A 17,411-nucleotide genomic window follows, 5' to 3' on the forward strand; every position below is an offset into this window, starting at 1 on the left:
TACTAAGTTTATAGTTTTATATGAATCAGAAACTCAAATTACAGATATTGACAAGCTAGAATATAAAATAAGTAGGTTTTATCTTTTCTATTTGCCAAGAATATTTCTCGCATAATAAATCAAACATAGTGGAACCCCGCCCACATCTTTCCACTTACTGTTCTGTGTTTTAGGAAAAATAACTTAAAGAACTTATTTCAAAATAGCAATAATCTATATACGTGTATAATGTATAGTAATTGAAATGTGACTGTATTTTAGAAAATAATAGTCAACTAAAACACAACCAAGACAAGTTACTTTGTGTAGACCAAATGTCACCTTTATGTTATTTGATATGGTAGCATGAGTGCACGGGTGAGAGGTCAATATAATGAATATATATAGATGTATAATGTTATGAGATTTAAGCTATTTCATCTAAACATTTATGTTTTCGTGTTACAATTTGTGTTCATTCTTGAATGAAAGAGGCATAATTGATGATTATTTCCTAATTTTTTATAGTGGTTGCAAGATCGGTCAAATCTACCGAACCCATAAAGAGATTAATTACTGAAAATAACAGATAAAATATAAAGTTTTTTCTTTAAAAATGTTTGATAATTATCCAGACATTATAAAGATTTTGCATGTGAAATTTCAAAAGTTTCTGATGCATAAAAATATTTTTAATCTTAAAATGAAAATTATTTTGCAAGATAGATAGGTAAGATGTGAAAAAAAAGGCATGAAAGAAACATTGCTTTACAAACCTTAAGACTTAATAAAAAAAAGAAAATTGATATCTTTTGTATGAAAGCATTGTAATGTTTACTGATAATCTGCCAAATTTCGTCAACATTCACTTACTAATTTAAAGGTTATAGCATGAAAACTATAACAAGCACAAAATGGTTATGAGATCGGTTTTAGGGACCGAACCCGGGCTGAAAGAGTTTAATAATTCACAGCAAGCTAGATGTAGAATCAGGTATACTTTTTTGTAGTTGTTGACAATTTTTATAATAAAAAAGAGCAGTTTGGAGCAGAAGGGCAGGGGCTAACGTCCACCCAGCCACTCCTCTGTGTATGTCACAGCTACACTGGCTTTGTCACTTTGACCAACCTTGCATCCACTAGGTAACCATGAAAGTAAAGTACATATTCTTTAACTTTTGATGTAGTAAGTGTATCTTCACAAATTTGGCAAGCTTTTAGTAAACATTTTAAGTCTTTTTATACACATTTGTTTTTGTTTTTTATGTATGTCTCTGACTGATCTGGGTGCAAGGTGATTTTCATGTTAAGACAAAATACTCTTCATCTTACAGTTTTCAGATGTCATCTGTATAGCCCTTAAATCCTCTAAATGAACATAAAGTGTTTTCTCAGTAAAACTATTTTATCTGTTATTCTCTCAACCCCATCATTGTACGAACTTGATTAATTTAACCAACCTTTAACTCTATTGTCCCGGGTACCTTTTACTCTGCATGACACAAGGTTTTAGTGTCTTACACTCAAAATTTTATTTAACAACTTTTTTGTTTGTTATACCAAATAGAATAGCATAAAATCTTAGCTAATAATCCATAGTTTAATAGTATAGAAGCTGTAAGTTCTTAATTATACAAGGCAATATTAAAATAAATCCTGAATTTCCACTAGTGTGACCTATTTTACACATTTTCTCTTAGCATGTCATTATCTCTATTTTATCCACCTCCCCTTGAAAAAGTACAAAATTAAATGTAAATTACTCTGTAAAATTGTTATTGCTCAGACAAACCATTATTTTTATACTCTCCAATTTTGTTTCGTTACAAAGCTATCAAACAGAAAATTGGGCCCATCCTGTCACATCCTCTCTTTCAGAATTCGCCGATAGTTCTCTCATGTTTCATTATATATTACCTATAGCCAATAGAAAGTCAAGGTTTTCATCTATCAAATGATGTATTGTATAACATTGTGTTCTGAACAGATAAGCGTCAATTTCACTCAGAGTACAAGATTCTTTCTTGTGGGAAAGTTATCGACTAGCTTGGATGAATTTGTAACGGCTCTTGTCGCATAGCTAGAAAGTAAAAAAAATCTTGAGAGGTAAGGGAATTTGTCTACTTTTTGCATGTTATTAGTCTATATTCTTTGGTGCATTTGGTACAAGAATTATTTTGATTTGAGGGGGGGGGCAACAGAAACTTTGCTGCTATTTAGTTTGGAAAACACTGAACTAAGGCATGAATGCTTTGAAATAATTTCCTTAAATGTTCGATCTGAACTTAATAAGAGCAACATTGAATCTTTAGGCAGGATAGCTGAAAATCTCTAAACAAGGTAGAATTTTATGTCACTTGGTAAATTAACTTTAGTGTTGTTAAGTATAAATGATGTAATAGTGAATGTTAGAGATAATCACTAGCAATTTGTGAGAGGAGGGCATGGCAAGTGGGTGTGACTTTCTGGTTTATATCTGCAAAGAAAATTGAAGACTATAAAAATTGTCTTATTATAATGAGTAATTTCATTAAACCTGGGACATCATAAAGGGTTGATGAAAAAATAGAAAATGAGTTAGAGCAAACAAACATCACGACACAGACAAGGGGAGATTGATTTATTAACTATGTTTTCATGATAAGTTTATTCATTTACGTTGATAATAAAGTAGTTTAATTATTTGAATGTAACAATCGTGACATGCACACTTTTACCTATCAATATCAAAAGGATAAACTGTTCAACTTTTGCTTTTTTTATTGATTTTGTATTAAGTAAAAGTTCAAGATTATACAAAGTTATTTATTTTGTAATTAAGTTCAGATTATTTTGTTTTAAAGTGATTATTAAGATATGAAAAGTGTTTTACAGAAAATAATTTTTAGAACTCATATGAATGAAACTTGATAGAATTTTATTTTAAATGATTAACTAAAGTAGTAACATTTTTTCAAAATTAGTTTAAAAATTATCGATAGTAGTTGTACAAGTAAAAAATGAAACTTGATATAAATAAGTTTCAAATTTCAATTAGCCATTTTTGTCTTCCTCTTGTGGACTGCAAGTTATTGGATTTGAATGAGATCTTGTCTAGTTCTATGTCTAATTATGGCACTGATGTATATTCATTCTTAATGTCCAGTTAATTATAGCATGTGTGCAAGTAATTCAGAACATCAGATTGGCATTTCTTGAAACCTGTGAACAATATATTAAATGCCCTTTGGTTGAGTTGCAATGAATTTAGCAAAATATCATACATCTATTTCCTTCTTATTGTCTAAAAACATTCAAATATATGAATGATCTGCATAATTTGTTGTAGAGCATATAACAAAACATAAATCTTGACTGTTTTATGGTTCAAAGTGACCTCCTTTTGACAGCTTTAAGATTAAAGCCGAATAGTCATGTTTACATGATGAAAAATGTAAAGATTACATTCAGTTTGTGGAGACAAACTGTAACATGCAACTTCTAAAGATGGGAAGCAAATATTTTAGCACTTGTTTTAGATTGCATGACAGAAAATCTAGTGTGCTCACTGGTATTTTTGCAATATATCTCTGAGGTTTTATTTAGTTTCCACATTGCAGCAGTAGTGTTTATTTCCTATGTGTAATATTTAGCTTTACTAATTTGGTTCTAATGTTTCAGATTTCGCTATGTAGTTTAAAGGCAACTAGAATAGGGTGTTTATGGTTTACTATAGAATCCTTTATTTTGTGACATCGTATTCATTAATCTTTTGGTAACTATAAAAAAATTACTTGCATGACATTTTCAGGCATGCTCTCAGTTATTCAATCTATTCAGTGCAAATTTACTGGCATCCATTATTCAAACTTATTTAGGGTGAACACTGGAACTTCTTTGACATTTGCTGCTTTTGATTTTTCTAGAATGATAGAGATGAAAATCTCTTATAAAAGTGAAAGAATAGTTGATCTTTCTTTTTTTTAAACAGCAATATGCAACTGCAACAGTAAAGCAGTGAATATCAGAGCAGACCAATGATTTGTTTCAAAACATCAGTGAAAGCACATTATCCTGGTGAAGATATGTTGTAGCCACGTTGATTTTTCAGGTGATCTACACTATGTATAATCACCAGAAAACTTGTGCATTTTGTGGTATGTTTTATAGGCATAATCAAGGCAACTATACATCTGCAGGGATATAGGGAAAAAAGGCTAGTATATGGCATAGTTTCTACAACAGGATGCATACAGGCAGATATCATGCCACAGCAGAGGTATTAATAAAAACTACTTTATAGCACAGACTAATCTACATGTATGTAATAGCCAAATATCATGATCTGTATCTTCTGCAAAGTTAATCATACAAAAAAAATTATATCAAAATTCTTATTTTGAAGAGACATTACAGGAAAATTATTCATTTGTTTTGCAATTTCTTAAATTTCATACCAATATTGATCTGTGAGTCTTCTTAAGTGCTGAATGGTCATTCTAAGAAAAAGTTATAAATAAAAACTTTTATTTTTGTGAGGGAATTTCATGAACAAAATAGGACTTCCTCCATCAACTAATTGAAAGAAATATTTTGAAGAGAGGAGCATGAACAGAAAAAAAGTATAAATAGAAGAATGTGTTTGAGCAGTTGTTTGGTTTATATATATTCCATATTAGTATTATATACTTGCGTGTTTTTATTGTTCCATATCAAATAAATTCCTTTAAATTGAACTGAATAACTACCATTTGACACTTCTCATGGAAATGACAACTGTCAAAAAGCAATCACTTTGGTAGTGATCTTTTCTTGCATTCAGTAAAATGACAAGGAACAATGGCATTTAGTGAAGATAAAAAATCCCTACTGTTACTTAGCAAAGCTGAGCATTCTATTGTGATGGATGTATCTGTTGTATTGAAACCCAAACATTTTTGCCAACAATGCATTGCACTCAGTCTCCTTTGCTTAAAAAGAAATGCAATGGAGTTATCCCTATTGAAATAACAGATGCAATGACAAAGATGATTGTAAATGGCCCACTAGACAGTTGTATTGTATGTGTGGTCTGTCTCATGGGATTTGATTGTCTGCACATTTTATATTTATTTATCACAATTTTTAGGAAAATTGCTATTGAATTGTTTCAATGGGCATCTGCTAGTATTTGATAATTAGGGAAATACACTTATTCATTATGATAAAAGCCATATGAAGTTTTAAGGACACCTTTTGATATTTTTCTTTCTTAGATGAACGAGAATCTGTTCAGAAAAAGACTTTTTGCAAGTGGGTGAATTCTCATCTTGTTAGAGCCAACTGTCGAATCACAGATTTGTACCTCGATCTTAGAGATGGCAAGATGTTGATTAAGTTACTGGAAATCCTCTCTGGAGAGCGTCTTGTAAGTTTGAAGTGTCTAGGTTACTTTTGGAATTTAAAGATAAGTGTATAAAAGTTTGTAACCTATAAACTGATTTTTCTGATTTAGACAAGCTAAATATGTTTCTTTCCTAAGAGGAAAATTTTTTTATAAGTAGTTAATTTTTTTTCTGTAAGTCAGTGTTTAAAAGTGAGAAAATTTCTGTGGTACAGAAAGTACAAAATGAGCAAACATGATAGTCTAAAAGTTAACTAGGAAGTCTGTCTGCAAAATAACTTGTTGGTTTTTTTCTGTGAAATTGCTTTGTGTTAAGTTCAATCGTTGTATACTTTTGTACTTTTAGTTCAGTGGTTCTTTATTGTGTTAGTGATATAGTAAAAATTGTTGATTTGTGTTTTACATTATGTTTGTTGCAAACTCAGATATTCAGAGAAATTCATAACTAATATGAAGTTGAGAGGGTGCTACAGGAGAGAAGAGACATTTGAAAGCCAAGCTCTTGAAGGTTTTTGGAATATCTGATTTAAATATGTTTAAGAATTTGATTTATATTCTTACGTGTATTGATTTTGTGTTAATAATAAGAAAAGTTGATTTGATAAGATTGGTAAATATTAGTAGGATTAAACTTTTGAATTGGGGCTTGGTGGATTACATATTATGAATTTTAGATTAGGCTTAGGTTGTGTACTTTGACTTGTAACTCAGTTTATCATTAAGTTAACTCTGTTTAAGGATGTTATTAATATTCTTACATAGTTGTAGTAGTTTTGTGTTAATAAAAAAGTGTTTTAATAAGATTTGTAAATATTATTAGTAGGATTAAACTTTTAAATTAAAGCTTGTTGGTTTTGGTGTTATTAATGTTGATCAGGCTTGACTTGCAACTTAGCTTATAGGTAAGTTATAAAATGGGCTAAGTAAATTGTATATTACATATACAATCTAAAGTCTGGTAATTTATGATTTGTGTATGTTAAAGGTAAACTTGATCACTTTAGCATGAAGATAAAATAGTGTAATATATATATGAGATGTTACACTTAACAGTGTTGCCAATAGGTTACTTGTATTTAACATTTCCAACTTCACTGGTAAAGAGTAGTGTGGGTGTTAAGCACTTGTAGTTTGTAGGGTGCAATGGTTGCAAGGAGTGGCTTTTATTTGAGACTCAGTATTGCAGTTTGTAAAGTTTGCAGGTAGGAGGAGAAATTTGAAGCTATCCTACATGAAGGTATACAGTAGCTAATAATGTCTTCCAGGGAGTTAGAAACAGTTCTTTTAGGACTAGAAGTATGGATTTAATTGTAATGATCAGGTTTTATTAAGTAACATATTTTAGCCGTTAGATTTTCAGATGAGGAACAAGAGGAGGGAAGAAAAACAAAAAGAACAGAAAAGGATGAAAGTGAAAAACTTAAGAAGGGGTTGTTGTAGTTAATTCTTTAGTACAGCATGAAGATAGGATAGTCTGTTGGGTGAACAGGGAGAAAAGAATTAGATTATGCAATCCAGGGACAGAGGCAGAGGATATAACTGACAGAGCAAGTAATATTGTAGCTGATTGTAGCAGTGATGCAGACTTTGTTGTGCACATAGGGGATAATATTAGAAAGAAGGGTTAATTGATGAGTACGGGAGGTTTACAATGGCTATAATTTAATTGTGTTGGAGATACTACTAAGTTTTGATTGTGGGAATGAAATTACAAGTAAGATATTAGGGCTGAATGCTAAGCTTAGGTTAATAGGCAGATAAGCTGGTTGGACTTGTGGTGTCAGTTCAGTTAAAAAAAATGGAACTTTCTTTAAATGGATGGTTTACAATTAAATAGGAAAAGGTTATATTGTTTGCAAATTCTAAAGGGATGTGATAAGAATTGTCTGTGAATTGGTCAACTGACTGGTCAAATTTGAAAAAATTTTTAATTAAAATTTGTAGATATTCAAGATAGACTACTTCCTTATAGGGGAAAAAGGGTGGCTTCATGTAAAAAGGGTATAAGAAATTAAAGTAAAGTATCATAAATTTAAGGCTTGAAGGATTATAGAAGATCAAGAGAGTTTGTAATGTTTATGCATCATCATTCATACATAATGGGAATGATAGGACTAGGGGATGCAAATTTTGGCAGGGTAGGAGTGACTTTCAGCAAAAATAGTTGTATTTTCATATTAGGGTAGTTGGCCTTTGAAATATGTTTCCTTTAATTATGTTGAAAGCAGTAAATATAAGGTAGTTTAAAGGAAAGCTTGATAAATATTTTGATAAGAGCTAGGTTTGATTTTTTTTTTTAATAGTTTAGTAGATTGGTCAGTCTTGATGGACCAACACTTCCCTTGTTGTCTTTAAATGTTATGTTTTGTATTAGATACCTTGATGAATCTCCAATTATTCTAAAGATAATCATTTTGACTTTAATATACCCTTTTATTACATATGATTTTTAATGTTAGGCATCAATGATTATGGTGTCAATTGTATATAACAGTGATATTATGATAGCTTTGCTTCAATGTTATGATAAGAAGATTGAAACACTTTCTTTGTTATTGTGTTTTGAAACTACTTGGGAAACTTTAGTGCCATAAAGCAAATAAATATACCCCAAAAGAGTTTTAAAAGTTTGCCTTCAGTACCATTCATTATTCTTCATTTAATCTGCAATTTTTATGACTAGAACTTTTATAGTTTTGGAAGATTTAAGTATAAAAATAAAGTTTGATGCAGCACAAGCACATCAAGGTAAACAAATTTACACTGTGGAAACACTGTTGCAAGATGACTCATAAATTCTGTTTGAATTGGCAAGATAGTATGTAGCTAGACAATTTAAATACTTATTTTGGCAAAATCACTTGGCCATAAAAAAAGTGAAAACATTAAATGTATTTTATTTTTCTCTCTCTTCCTGAAATAAATTGATGTCAATGAGCATGCATCAAGAGTAAGTAGTGCTTGACAATACCTGCCAGAATCCTTATCAAAACATGTGAGGATGGGAAGTTACAAAATCATTGATTGAAATAGTACTTTTTGTAGAAAAAAATAATTCTAAATCTTTGACAATAAATATTTATCTGTGAGTCATACTCTTGACTCTATGCAAACAGCTCATTTATATTAGTGACAGTGGTATTTTTTAGTTTTAAATACAATGTTATAGTTATTGATTGGCAACTTTATGCAAGAAATTCTAAGAAAAACTGAAATTCTTTAACATTCTGGAAAAATTCAGGAATTATTCTTGAATTTTTTTCTGTTGATAGTGTTAAAGCCCTGAATAAAGTAAATGAAAGATATTAGAATAACACTATTGAAATATATAGTGTGTTTAATATAGTGCCATAACTGTTGGATTTAAGGTACAGTTTGGAACTGTGGAAGACTGTGTCAATATACACTCAAGACCAGTCTCTCTATTCCATTAACTGGTCAATTTTGTAATTATTTTAGATGTCCTCCTTATACTCAAAGTTTGTCCACTCATTTGAACATCTGCATGGTAGCATACATACAAGAACACCTTTATGGCACCCACAAGCTTTTTGCACACCTTTTCAGGCTTGCAGGTTGTTTGTTCTTGTAGTTGGAACAGCTACTTGGGACATCAGAACTGTTTTACTGTGGTCATCCTACTCATGACCAAATGGTGGAGGTATGTCAGAACATTTATTTTAACAGCAGTTTCAGATATCTGCCTGGTAGATGAGTATTCTATTTTACTGAACAAACTGTTTAACAGAATTGAATTATCATCACAAAAGGCCTTCTTATAAAGAAAATACAAATTTCTCACAGATGAGTATTCTATTTTACTGAACAAACTGTTTAACAGAATTGAATTATCATCACAAAAGGCCTTCTTATAAAGAAAATACAAATTTCTCACCAGAGCACGTTGTCTCATCTGAACAATGGAAGTAGTCTCCAAGATCCTGCAGTAGGTCAACACACAAATGACAATGTTCATAGAGATTTTCTTTACAATTCCAGTAAATCCAGATGTAGCATCTGCTGCAGTCAAGGGATGTAATGCCAGAAGAATATCAACTAGCTGCCCAATTTCACTGCAAGTTTCAGAGATGTTAATATAGCTAAACTTGGTTTGCACACTGTTTGCAAAATAGTGTTCCTGGAAACTTTGAAGCATTCACAATACATAAAACAGCAACATTATATCTGTACTATGTACAACCACTATTTCAAAACCCATGTGAAAAGCATGTTTAGCCTGAAACAAACCCAACTCCCTACCTCTTCATCGGTGCAGAATAGACTAGAAAAAGAGATAGCAGCTAAATTGACTCTAAGGGCAGGACAGACATATCTGTTCTTTTGCATCCCATCTAGAAGTGTCTGTTCAGGTTTCAGTAGATGAGAGTAATGGTCTATTCAATACTTCTGGAAAAAATCAGCTAAATTGGTCTTGTTCCCAGCCACTGAAATAAATTGTTCTCCATTGTTTAGTGATTAAAGTTTGTTGTCTTTGAATGTGAACAACAATTCCATTAGATTTCACTCGACAAGACCATTCACTATTTTTGGTTGATATCTCAAATTATCAATCATCAACAATATAAGATATTATTGCAACTTTATATTTTAAATTTTATATTACTTGAAATAATTTATCTGCATGCTTTCCAAAAGATGTACATGCTAGATTTTCATATGAGTGCCATTAAGTTGAAGGATACAACACTAGTTTTTGTCAGGGGTGGATATTGTAGTAGACACAACTGTTAGATCTTCAATCTTATATAACAGGCTGGATTTTTTAGTCTTTCTTAGCATATCACCAGATGTAGCAATTGTCAAAGGAATATTGGCAAGTTCATACTGAAAAAGTTATTTCAGGCTGAATTTCCTGGTTCAAGCAACAACTACAAGCATAGAGAACAGTTCTCAGTAGCAAGAGCTATGTTTTTAACTGGCTATTCCGGTGATAAATGTCTCTTGCCTTTATCAGGAGTATGTTATTGCATTTAATTTGATCAAAGAACTTCTGTTCTTAAGCAAGATGGTCTTGTATAAAGTTGGAATAGGGCTTCTTGATATAAAATCCAAGCATCTTTTGACAATTGACAACCAAGTTAATCATTAGAAAATGAATTTACTAATTCTATGATCTGATGTTGTAGTATCCTGGTTCATTCCAAACAATTCTCTAAGATGGCACATTAAGTTCAGCCCTTTAGCGTTTCGCGAATTTCCAGTGGTTTACACTATCTTCCTTTTTTCTTATATCCAACAATACCTCTACTTGTTTTACTGTGACTGTTCAGTACTTGTTCCAATGCTTGATCAACTGGTACTTGGGTGAAATTTGGCTTAGATCTTGCAACTAGAAAATCACCACCTGTGAAGTGCTGATGAATCCATGGTGTCGTATCCTCAAGTTCCAACACTTGCACATAATATAAATAATTATAAATTATTCCTGTGAAATGCAAAAAAGTATGGCATCATTGACCTAGAGGATAAGAGATCTTTCTAATGTAATGAAGGTTGAGAGAAGGTCAACTGTTTCAGCCAATGTTCGCTCTAAGTTGCACACATGCATGGCCACACACCAATCTGGCAGAACAGTCTTTGAAAACAACAGTTTGCTTACAAGTAATGTTAGTCAGTTGATAAGTTTTGTGTAGAAGACATAGGTCTACAACTTGAACAAGACTATGTCCAAACATAAAGCAGAAGTGCAGGAGCCAACAGTCACTCAAAAAAAGTGCTGCTCAGCTTTTAAAGAGGAATGGAAACTGAAACTGCCTATAGACAGAAAAGTATTGCCGAGATGAATTTGTAGTATGCCCAGTACAAAGAAAAATTATAGGGAATATTGGTTTCAGTGTATTCTGACCACAGTGAAAGAGAATGAGATGCCATATCCTTAGTGTAAGTATCTTTAATGATTAAAAGTGGATCTAGCAGTTCAGATTTCTTTAAAAAATAATGGCAACAGCTCTACAATCAATTACATGGTTAACAAACAGTATAGTATGCATCTGTCCAACTCTTCTCGTGATCTTACATGCAATGTCCAGAATTGTATTGGTGAGGCATCATTAACAGGCCAATAACCTTTAACAGATACCCAGGGCAAATACATTTTAGCTTTTGCATTAAACCCAGACCATCCTGAAACATGTTGCTTCTTGCTAGTACTGGCATGATCATCAGTTCAAAGTGTAAATAACATGCAAGATAATGCTGTGCACAAGATCCAAGCATTGTCTAATGATAGTGTTTTGCAATGAGTATCTTCAAACACTCGCACAGAGTCTATCTCCTGTAATTTTGGGCATGGAAATTATTGCAATAACATAAAAGCTTTCAATGTATGTTCTTTCACTGCATTTAAAGCCCTTTTATAATGAGGTATGATGTCTAGATAGTAGAGTGTTACTGTAATGTCTTTTTATAACATTTATATTGGTGCTGTGGGTGGTATTTTTAATATTCTTCTCAATGAAATCATTTTTGCCAGCAGCTGCTTGTGTGAAGATATTACTTTGAATGTTTGCAGGAATGGTAACATCATTATCAACTATCTGCTGTCATTCAGCAAAAGAAGTTTCAGTGCATAGTAATTGGTCATCTGAAAGACGATGGCCGAGCTGATTCAAAAGTGTGATGACCTTTCAGTTTCAGGTCAAATTTTGAATGGCATTTGACACTGCAACACTGAGGTCAGTTTTCTACCTTTAGATGCTACTTAAACCAAATTCTGACCAATGGCAACATGCTTACACTGGTATCATCTTTAGTGATTGGAGATACTATGAAATTAGATTCATTACTGGTCCCTGCATCAAGATATTGAAGAACGGCAAGATACGGGGTCTGACTTGACATTCAATTTCAGGTTGATTGGTGTTTTTTGGATCAGGTGGAAAATGCTGTGATTCTGCTGTATCTTTAATCTTCATATAAAGAGTAAGTGCAGCTCTGAAGAGAACAGCATTCGTGTCATCCATGTCAAATACTAGTGCATTGACTGTTAAGATTGCGTAAGAAGTTGCCTTTATTAATGTTTCAATAGCTTGTCCTTCAATATTCTCAACAGCAAAGACAAGTTCACTTGTCACAAGTACACTGAGAAAATTGGTAAAAACATCCAGACACATTTGTTTGTAACAACACTGCATGAACTTTGTTCGTGGTTACTTTTACAAAATCTGTTAATATATCCATGGGGGTTCAGGTTCTGATTTATTTGCCAAAATAATCCACAATATGTCTATTCTATTTAACATAAACATGTTCTTTAAAAAGTTTTTGATCATTGTGTTGACTTAGCATGTCTGGTTTTAAGAAATGATGCAACAAGTTGAGTTAGGTTGCTACAAGCAAAACTAGCTAACTATGCAACCAGACATTAATGTGTTAAGTTATATATTTTTATACAAACCATAACCACCAAATTAGGCTTAAAGGTACACTAAGAACTATGTGATAAACATATGCAATTGTCAACAAAGTTTTTAAGTATTCCTTCAGCATTGTATTGAACAAATTACACTAGGATAACATATTCACACAATGATCTTCAACAACAGCTTAGAATAGATTAGTTTTGGGGTTTAATAGGGACAGTATCTTCAAACTGATTGTAATTGATATTAATCATTAATTGGTTTTGTTGTAACTGCATGTTGGTGGTTTAAATTTTTTTTTAAAGAAAACAATCCATAAAAAAATAACTATATAGAAATAATCACTGATATTGCTAGAGATTAATTGAATTTATTGGTCCCACTGAAAATTGTATTTTTCATCTATACTTAGCTAAGACCAGTTGTGCAGTTACTTCTGCACACTAAAAGACACTGGCGGGGCAGTTGTCCTGATATTGAAAAAATGTACATTTTGTCCAGTCTGTTGAAGATGTGGCTTTCTTTGCAGGAGGAACTGCAGAGACTTCTAACTAGACAAAATTCCACTAGCCATACTTTGAAGGAATGGCACTACCCATTTGAACAATGGTCCTTGGTCACTTTTCATAGTATTAGTATCATAGTATAAAAAGCCCTTTAAATTCCCATAAAATAGTAAGATCACAAAAGTAGACATTTTGTGATGTATTCTAAGACCACTCTTGAATGTAACTAACTGATTAAAACCACATTCAGAATTGTTGTGGCATGGCTACAGCTTTGAAAGAAAAGACAAAAGAAGCTTAGAATTAATCTAATAATATACCCTACCATGATTCATCCTATGTTCTTTTTCTGGAATTAGTCAAAAATTATAGGGCCAAGGTATCCATTTTCATGAATATATCTCAAAAAATGTTGCCAGGATTAAACCAGAAATTCAGTTTCTAGAGGCTTATTGCAGAAAGGCTGTCAGACACTTGAATCACTGAGGACATTTTAAAATTGGAAGATTATGTATAAGTGATCTGTATTATAAAAAAATCTATTGTTATGAAGTTGAATCTGTTATGGGTTGTTACGAAATGCATTTTTTCCTTGACTGGGAACGATTATATAGAGTTTTGAGTTCTGTTCTAAATTGTACATAGAATCTTCATTGGCTAGTTTGTGTTAGAAAGCATATTAAAGCTTGCATCCACCCTATTTACATGTTGTTTTTCAATTGCATCAAAATACAATAAATTAGTGCAGAAGAATGAGTTATGGGTAGATTTTTAAGAAACATTTTGATTTTGCTGTGAATTTAAAATCCTTTCTTATTATAAGTTTACAGGAAACCAAGAGTGTAGCTTAATAATATATATAAATTTTTTATATGAAGCCAAGGCCAACAAAAGGAAAAATGCGCATTCACTGTTTAGAAAATGTGGACAAAGCCCTTCAGTTCTTAAGAGAGCAGAGAGTTCACCTAGAGAACCTTGGATCACATGATATTGTAGATGGCAGTGCAAGGCTCACCCTTGGCCTCATATGGACTATCATTTTGAGGTTCCAGGTAGGATTAATAAACACTTTGTTGTTTGCTGTAAAATGATATGATGGGTGTTAGAAATATAACTCAAATTGAGTTTCACCAATAAATTCTGTTTAAAATGAGTATTTGACTTTAAGACATGAAATTTATATTAATATCTGTCCAAATTGATTATAATTTGTTTAGATTCAAGATATAACTATTGAAGAAGTTGACAATCAAGAAACACGGTCAGCAAAGGATGCTTTGTTGTTGTGGTGCCAGATGAAAACAGCAGGATATCCTAATGTAAACATACGTAACTTCACTACTAGCTGGAGGGATGGATTGGCTTTTAATGCTCTCATTCACAAACATAGGTATTGTCTCATTGATTACTGTGTTATTTCAATGTGCCTTAAACATATGGGACTTGCACATATTTTAAAGTCGACCATGGAAGAGATGTCTTTATTGAGAAAATAAGGGAGCCCAGTTGACTTGTAGATAAATGCAAGAATTAATATTATGTCTTTATAAACTCAAGCATAGATAAAATCTAATTTGCCAGTAATTGACTTTCAATATGATGGAACTAAATATTTTTACTTGTCAAATATTGTTTTTTCATTTTATTCATTAAACTTTAAATTTATAACAGACTTATTTGATAATCTGAACAATTAATACAAAATTAGCAATAATTATGTACAGAAGGCAAAAAGTATTTTCTTAGCATGTGTTTCAAAATATAACATTCTGATCAAAATGCTTAGTACCTATTAAGTTACTATAAGGTGTGTTTTTTACAAATGCATAATTACAAATAATTCTTTTATATTTTTGAGATCTAGTATTTCAATCTCAACTGAAGTGGAATAAAAAAAAAGCATGAGTGATTTAATGTTAACATAAGGTTTCATATATTTGTTACTCATACACAACAAAAATTTTTTATGATTTGACTATTTCTTTATGAAATTTGCATGTAAGCAACCTAATTCAAATAGAGATTTATCAGAAAGTTTGTGACAATAATAATAAACATGTTTTTAACACAACATACTGAAACCCAACTTTTATAATAAATAGGTGTCTGTCATTTGAATGATGCTTGCATACATAAACTTTTAGCCGTGGCATAGCGGCTCATAGAATGGCTCCTAGTTTTTCAATTACAAACTTTTAGCTCATAGTTCTGTTATCTCTTGACTGATTTGGTATCTAATTGCAGTTTTGAACTCGGGAGGTCAAACCCTTTCTATTGATGTATTTGACCATGCTCAAGGTTTTATAGGTTAATTTACTCTAATCCTGCCTAAAAGAATTTCAGTTTGAAGGTAGGCTGGCAGAGATCCTGATGAGTAATAAAACTGAGAAATAGAAATGCTTGGTATTGCTGGCACACAGAACTTTGCCAATAAAAAGGAAAAGAAGGTCTCATAGATTAAATTACTTTAATCCTGCCTAAAATAATTTCAAGTGCTGTGGGTATTGAGGATTCCCTTTTGTGTTTTTATTACTCTTATGTTTTATAAATAACCTTTTAAAGACATTTCTAATATTGACACTTTGAAACCATTAATAAACTAAAAACAGTTAATTAAAGTTTCACATTTGTTTGTGATAAAAATAGTTGAAATTGAAATAAAGATGGCTTTTCATGTAGCTCTAAATGCAGTAGTGTGTACAAGTTAGTGTAATGTTACTATAATGGATGTAACATGAATGTCAGTATCTATGTATGTAACCAAAACTCCTGCACCATCTATTGAATGGCACCACAAACAAAAATCCATAAAAAATTTTACACTTTGGATATTCAAGATTCAGACAATTAGAAACATAACTGTGGTACATGTAACAACTATTTCTTTATTGTAGAACAATTTTAAATAAAGATACTCTCCTCACAACAAGAACACGACTTTCACTAGGACTGTATGTGAGGGTTTGATTATATCTTTATTGATGTAAATTTTAAAGGTACTACTGAGAAACTGGAGTTCTTAAAAAACTTATTTTATCAATAAAAGGTGCCACTTTTAATATATAAAAACATTACAGTTTATATCCACAAAATTTATAAAAATTTTGAGCTCTGTACATTGAATCATTTTGATGCAACGAATTGCGTTTGAGTAAAGAGCACAATCTAAACACTTTTCTCGTACAGTACTTCCCATAAAAAAATCGTGTTTCAGAAAATTTTTACTTTTATAATTTTTTTTCAATGAGGTATGAATGACAGGATTAGTAATTACTATGACAAACAGCTGCCCTATGTGCAGTGTTCCTGCTAGTTCTTTTAATATCAATAGTTAATCATTATGTCCTTGATTGATTACAGGCCAGACCTAATCCAGTATGAAAGACTCTCCAGATCAAATGCCACCTATAACCTCAACAATGCTTTCAATGTAGCAGAACAGAAATTGGGTCTTACTAAACTATTAGATCCAGAAGGTATATTTTACTTGTATTTCAAACAGAGTCCAAAGTTGTTTTAACACTTAAATGTACCACATCTTTACCATAGTTCATTATTAGGATTTGGGTTAGAAAAGTGTTGAAAATTATTGATTTATTTTTCCACTGAGTAGAACATACTGTCATTGAATTCAAATATGTGTCAGTTCTTCTTTTTCCTTTGTAAAACAAAGGCTTTGTGTAGATTTAACTGTTTTTTCCTTTAAACTCTTTAAATGCTTTTCTGTGTTACATTCAAAATTTAATTAAACACCCTCACTATCAATGTATGTGAATAAAAATATTATTATAATGTATGTTTTGATTCAAAGTTTTACTTTATCTAAGTTTTAAGTCCTTATTTCAAAATAAACCTTTAAAAACTACATAACTTCAGATGTAGTGTCACAGGACCTACAGCGTATGAAAATTCTCCATCTTCAGTAATACAATGATAGTTGAGTAGAGGTATATCTAGACAATAAGGTGCTTACATAAACGTTTGACTCGTACGTTTCAATGTTCTCTGAATGAATACAGTTAACTCTTCCATTACAGGCTGGGTGTAATCCACCCAGCTCGTAACAATGAAAATATCCATGAGAGTAATTATGCTATCATTTTTCATAGTGTATGCACATCTTTACAAAATTTTGCAGGTTAATGGTAATCATTACAAGGTTTTCATACACAAAATATCGGA

General features: G+C 31.6%; 1 protein-coding gene across 1 annotated transcript in view; it reads left to right on the forward strand.

Moving 5' to 3' along the window:
- Positions 1 to 5,213: 5,213 nt before the first annotated feature.
- The window catches only part of LOC106464222 (spectrin beta chain-like), a gene marked incomplete at its 5' end in the record, with an annotated part of 74,471 nt that continues 62,273 nt past the window's right edge, over positions 5,214 to 17,411 (forward strand). Inside the window, 4 exons of the mRNA XM_022391930.1 lie at positions 5,214 to 5,365; positions 14,108 to 14,281; positions 14,447 to 14,619; positions 16,590 to 16,705. Of these exons, the coding sequence (XP_022247638.1) occupies positions 5,214 to 5,365; positions 14,108 to 14,281; positions 14,447 to 14,619; positions 16,590 to 16,705 (615 nt within the window). The remainder of the gene's footprint in view (positions 5,366 to 14,107; positions 14,282 to 14,446; positions 14,620 to 16,589; positions 16,706 to 17,411) is intronic.

The sequence above is a fragment of the Limulus polyphemus genome, unplaced genomic scaffold, assembly GCF_000517525.1.
Source record: "Limulus polyphemus unplaced genomic scaffold, Limulus_polyphemus-2.1.2 Scaffold1591, whole genome shotgun sequence".
In the NCBI taxonomy this organism is placed as follows: Eukaryota; Metazoa; Arthropoda; class Merostomata; order Xiphosura; family Limulidae; genus Limulus; species Limulus polyphemus.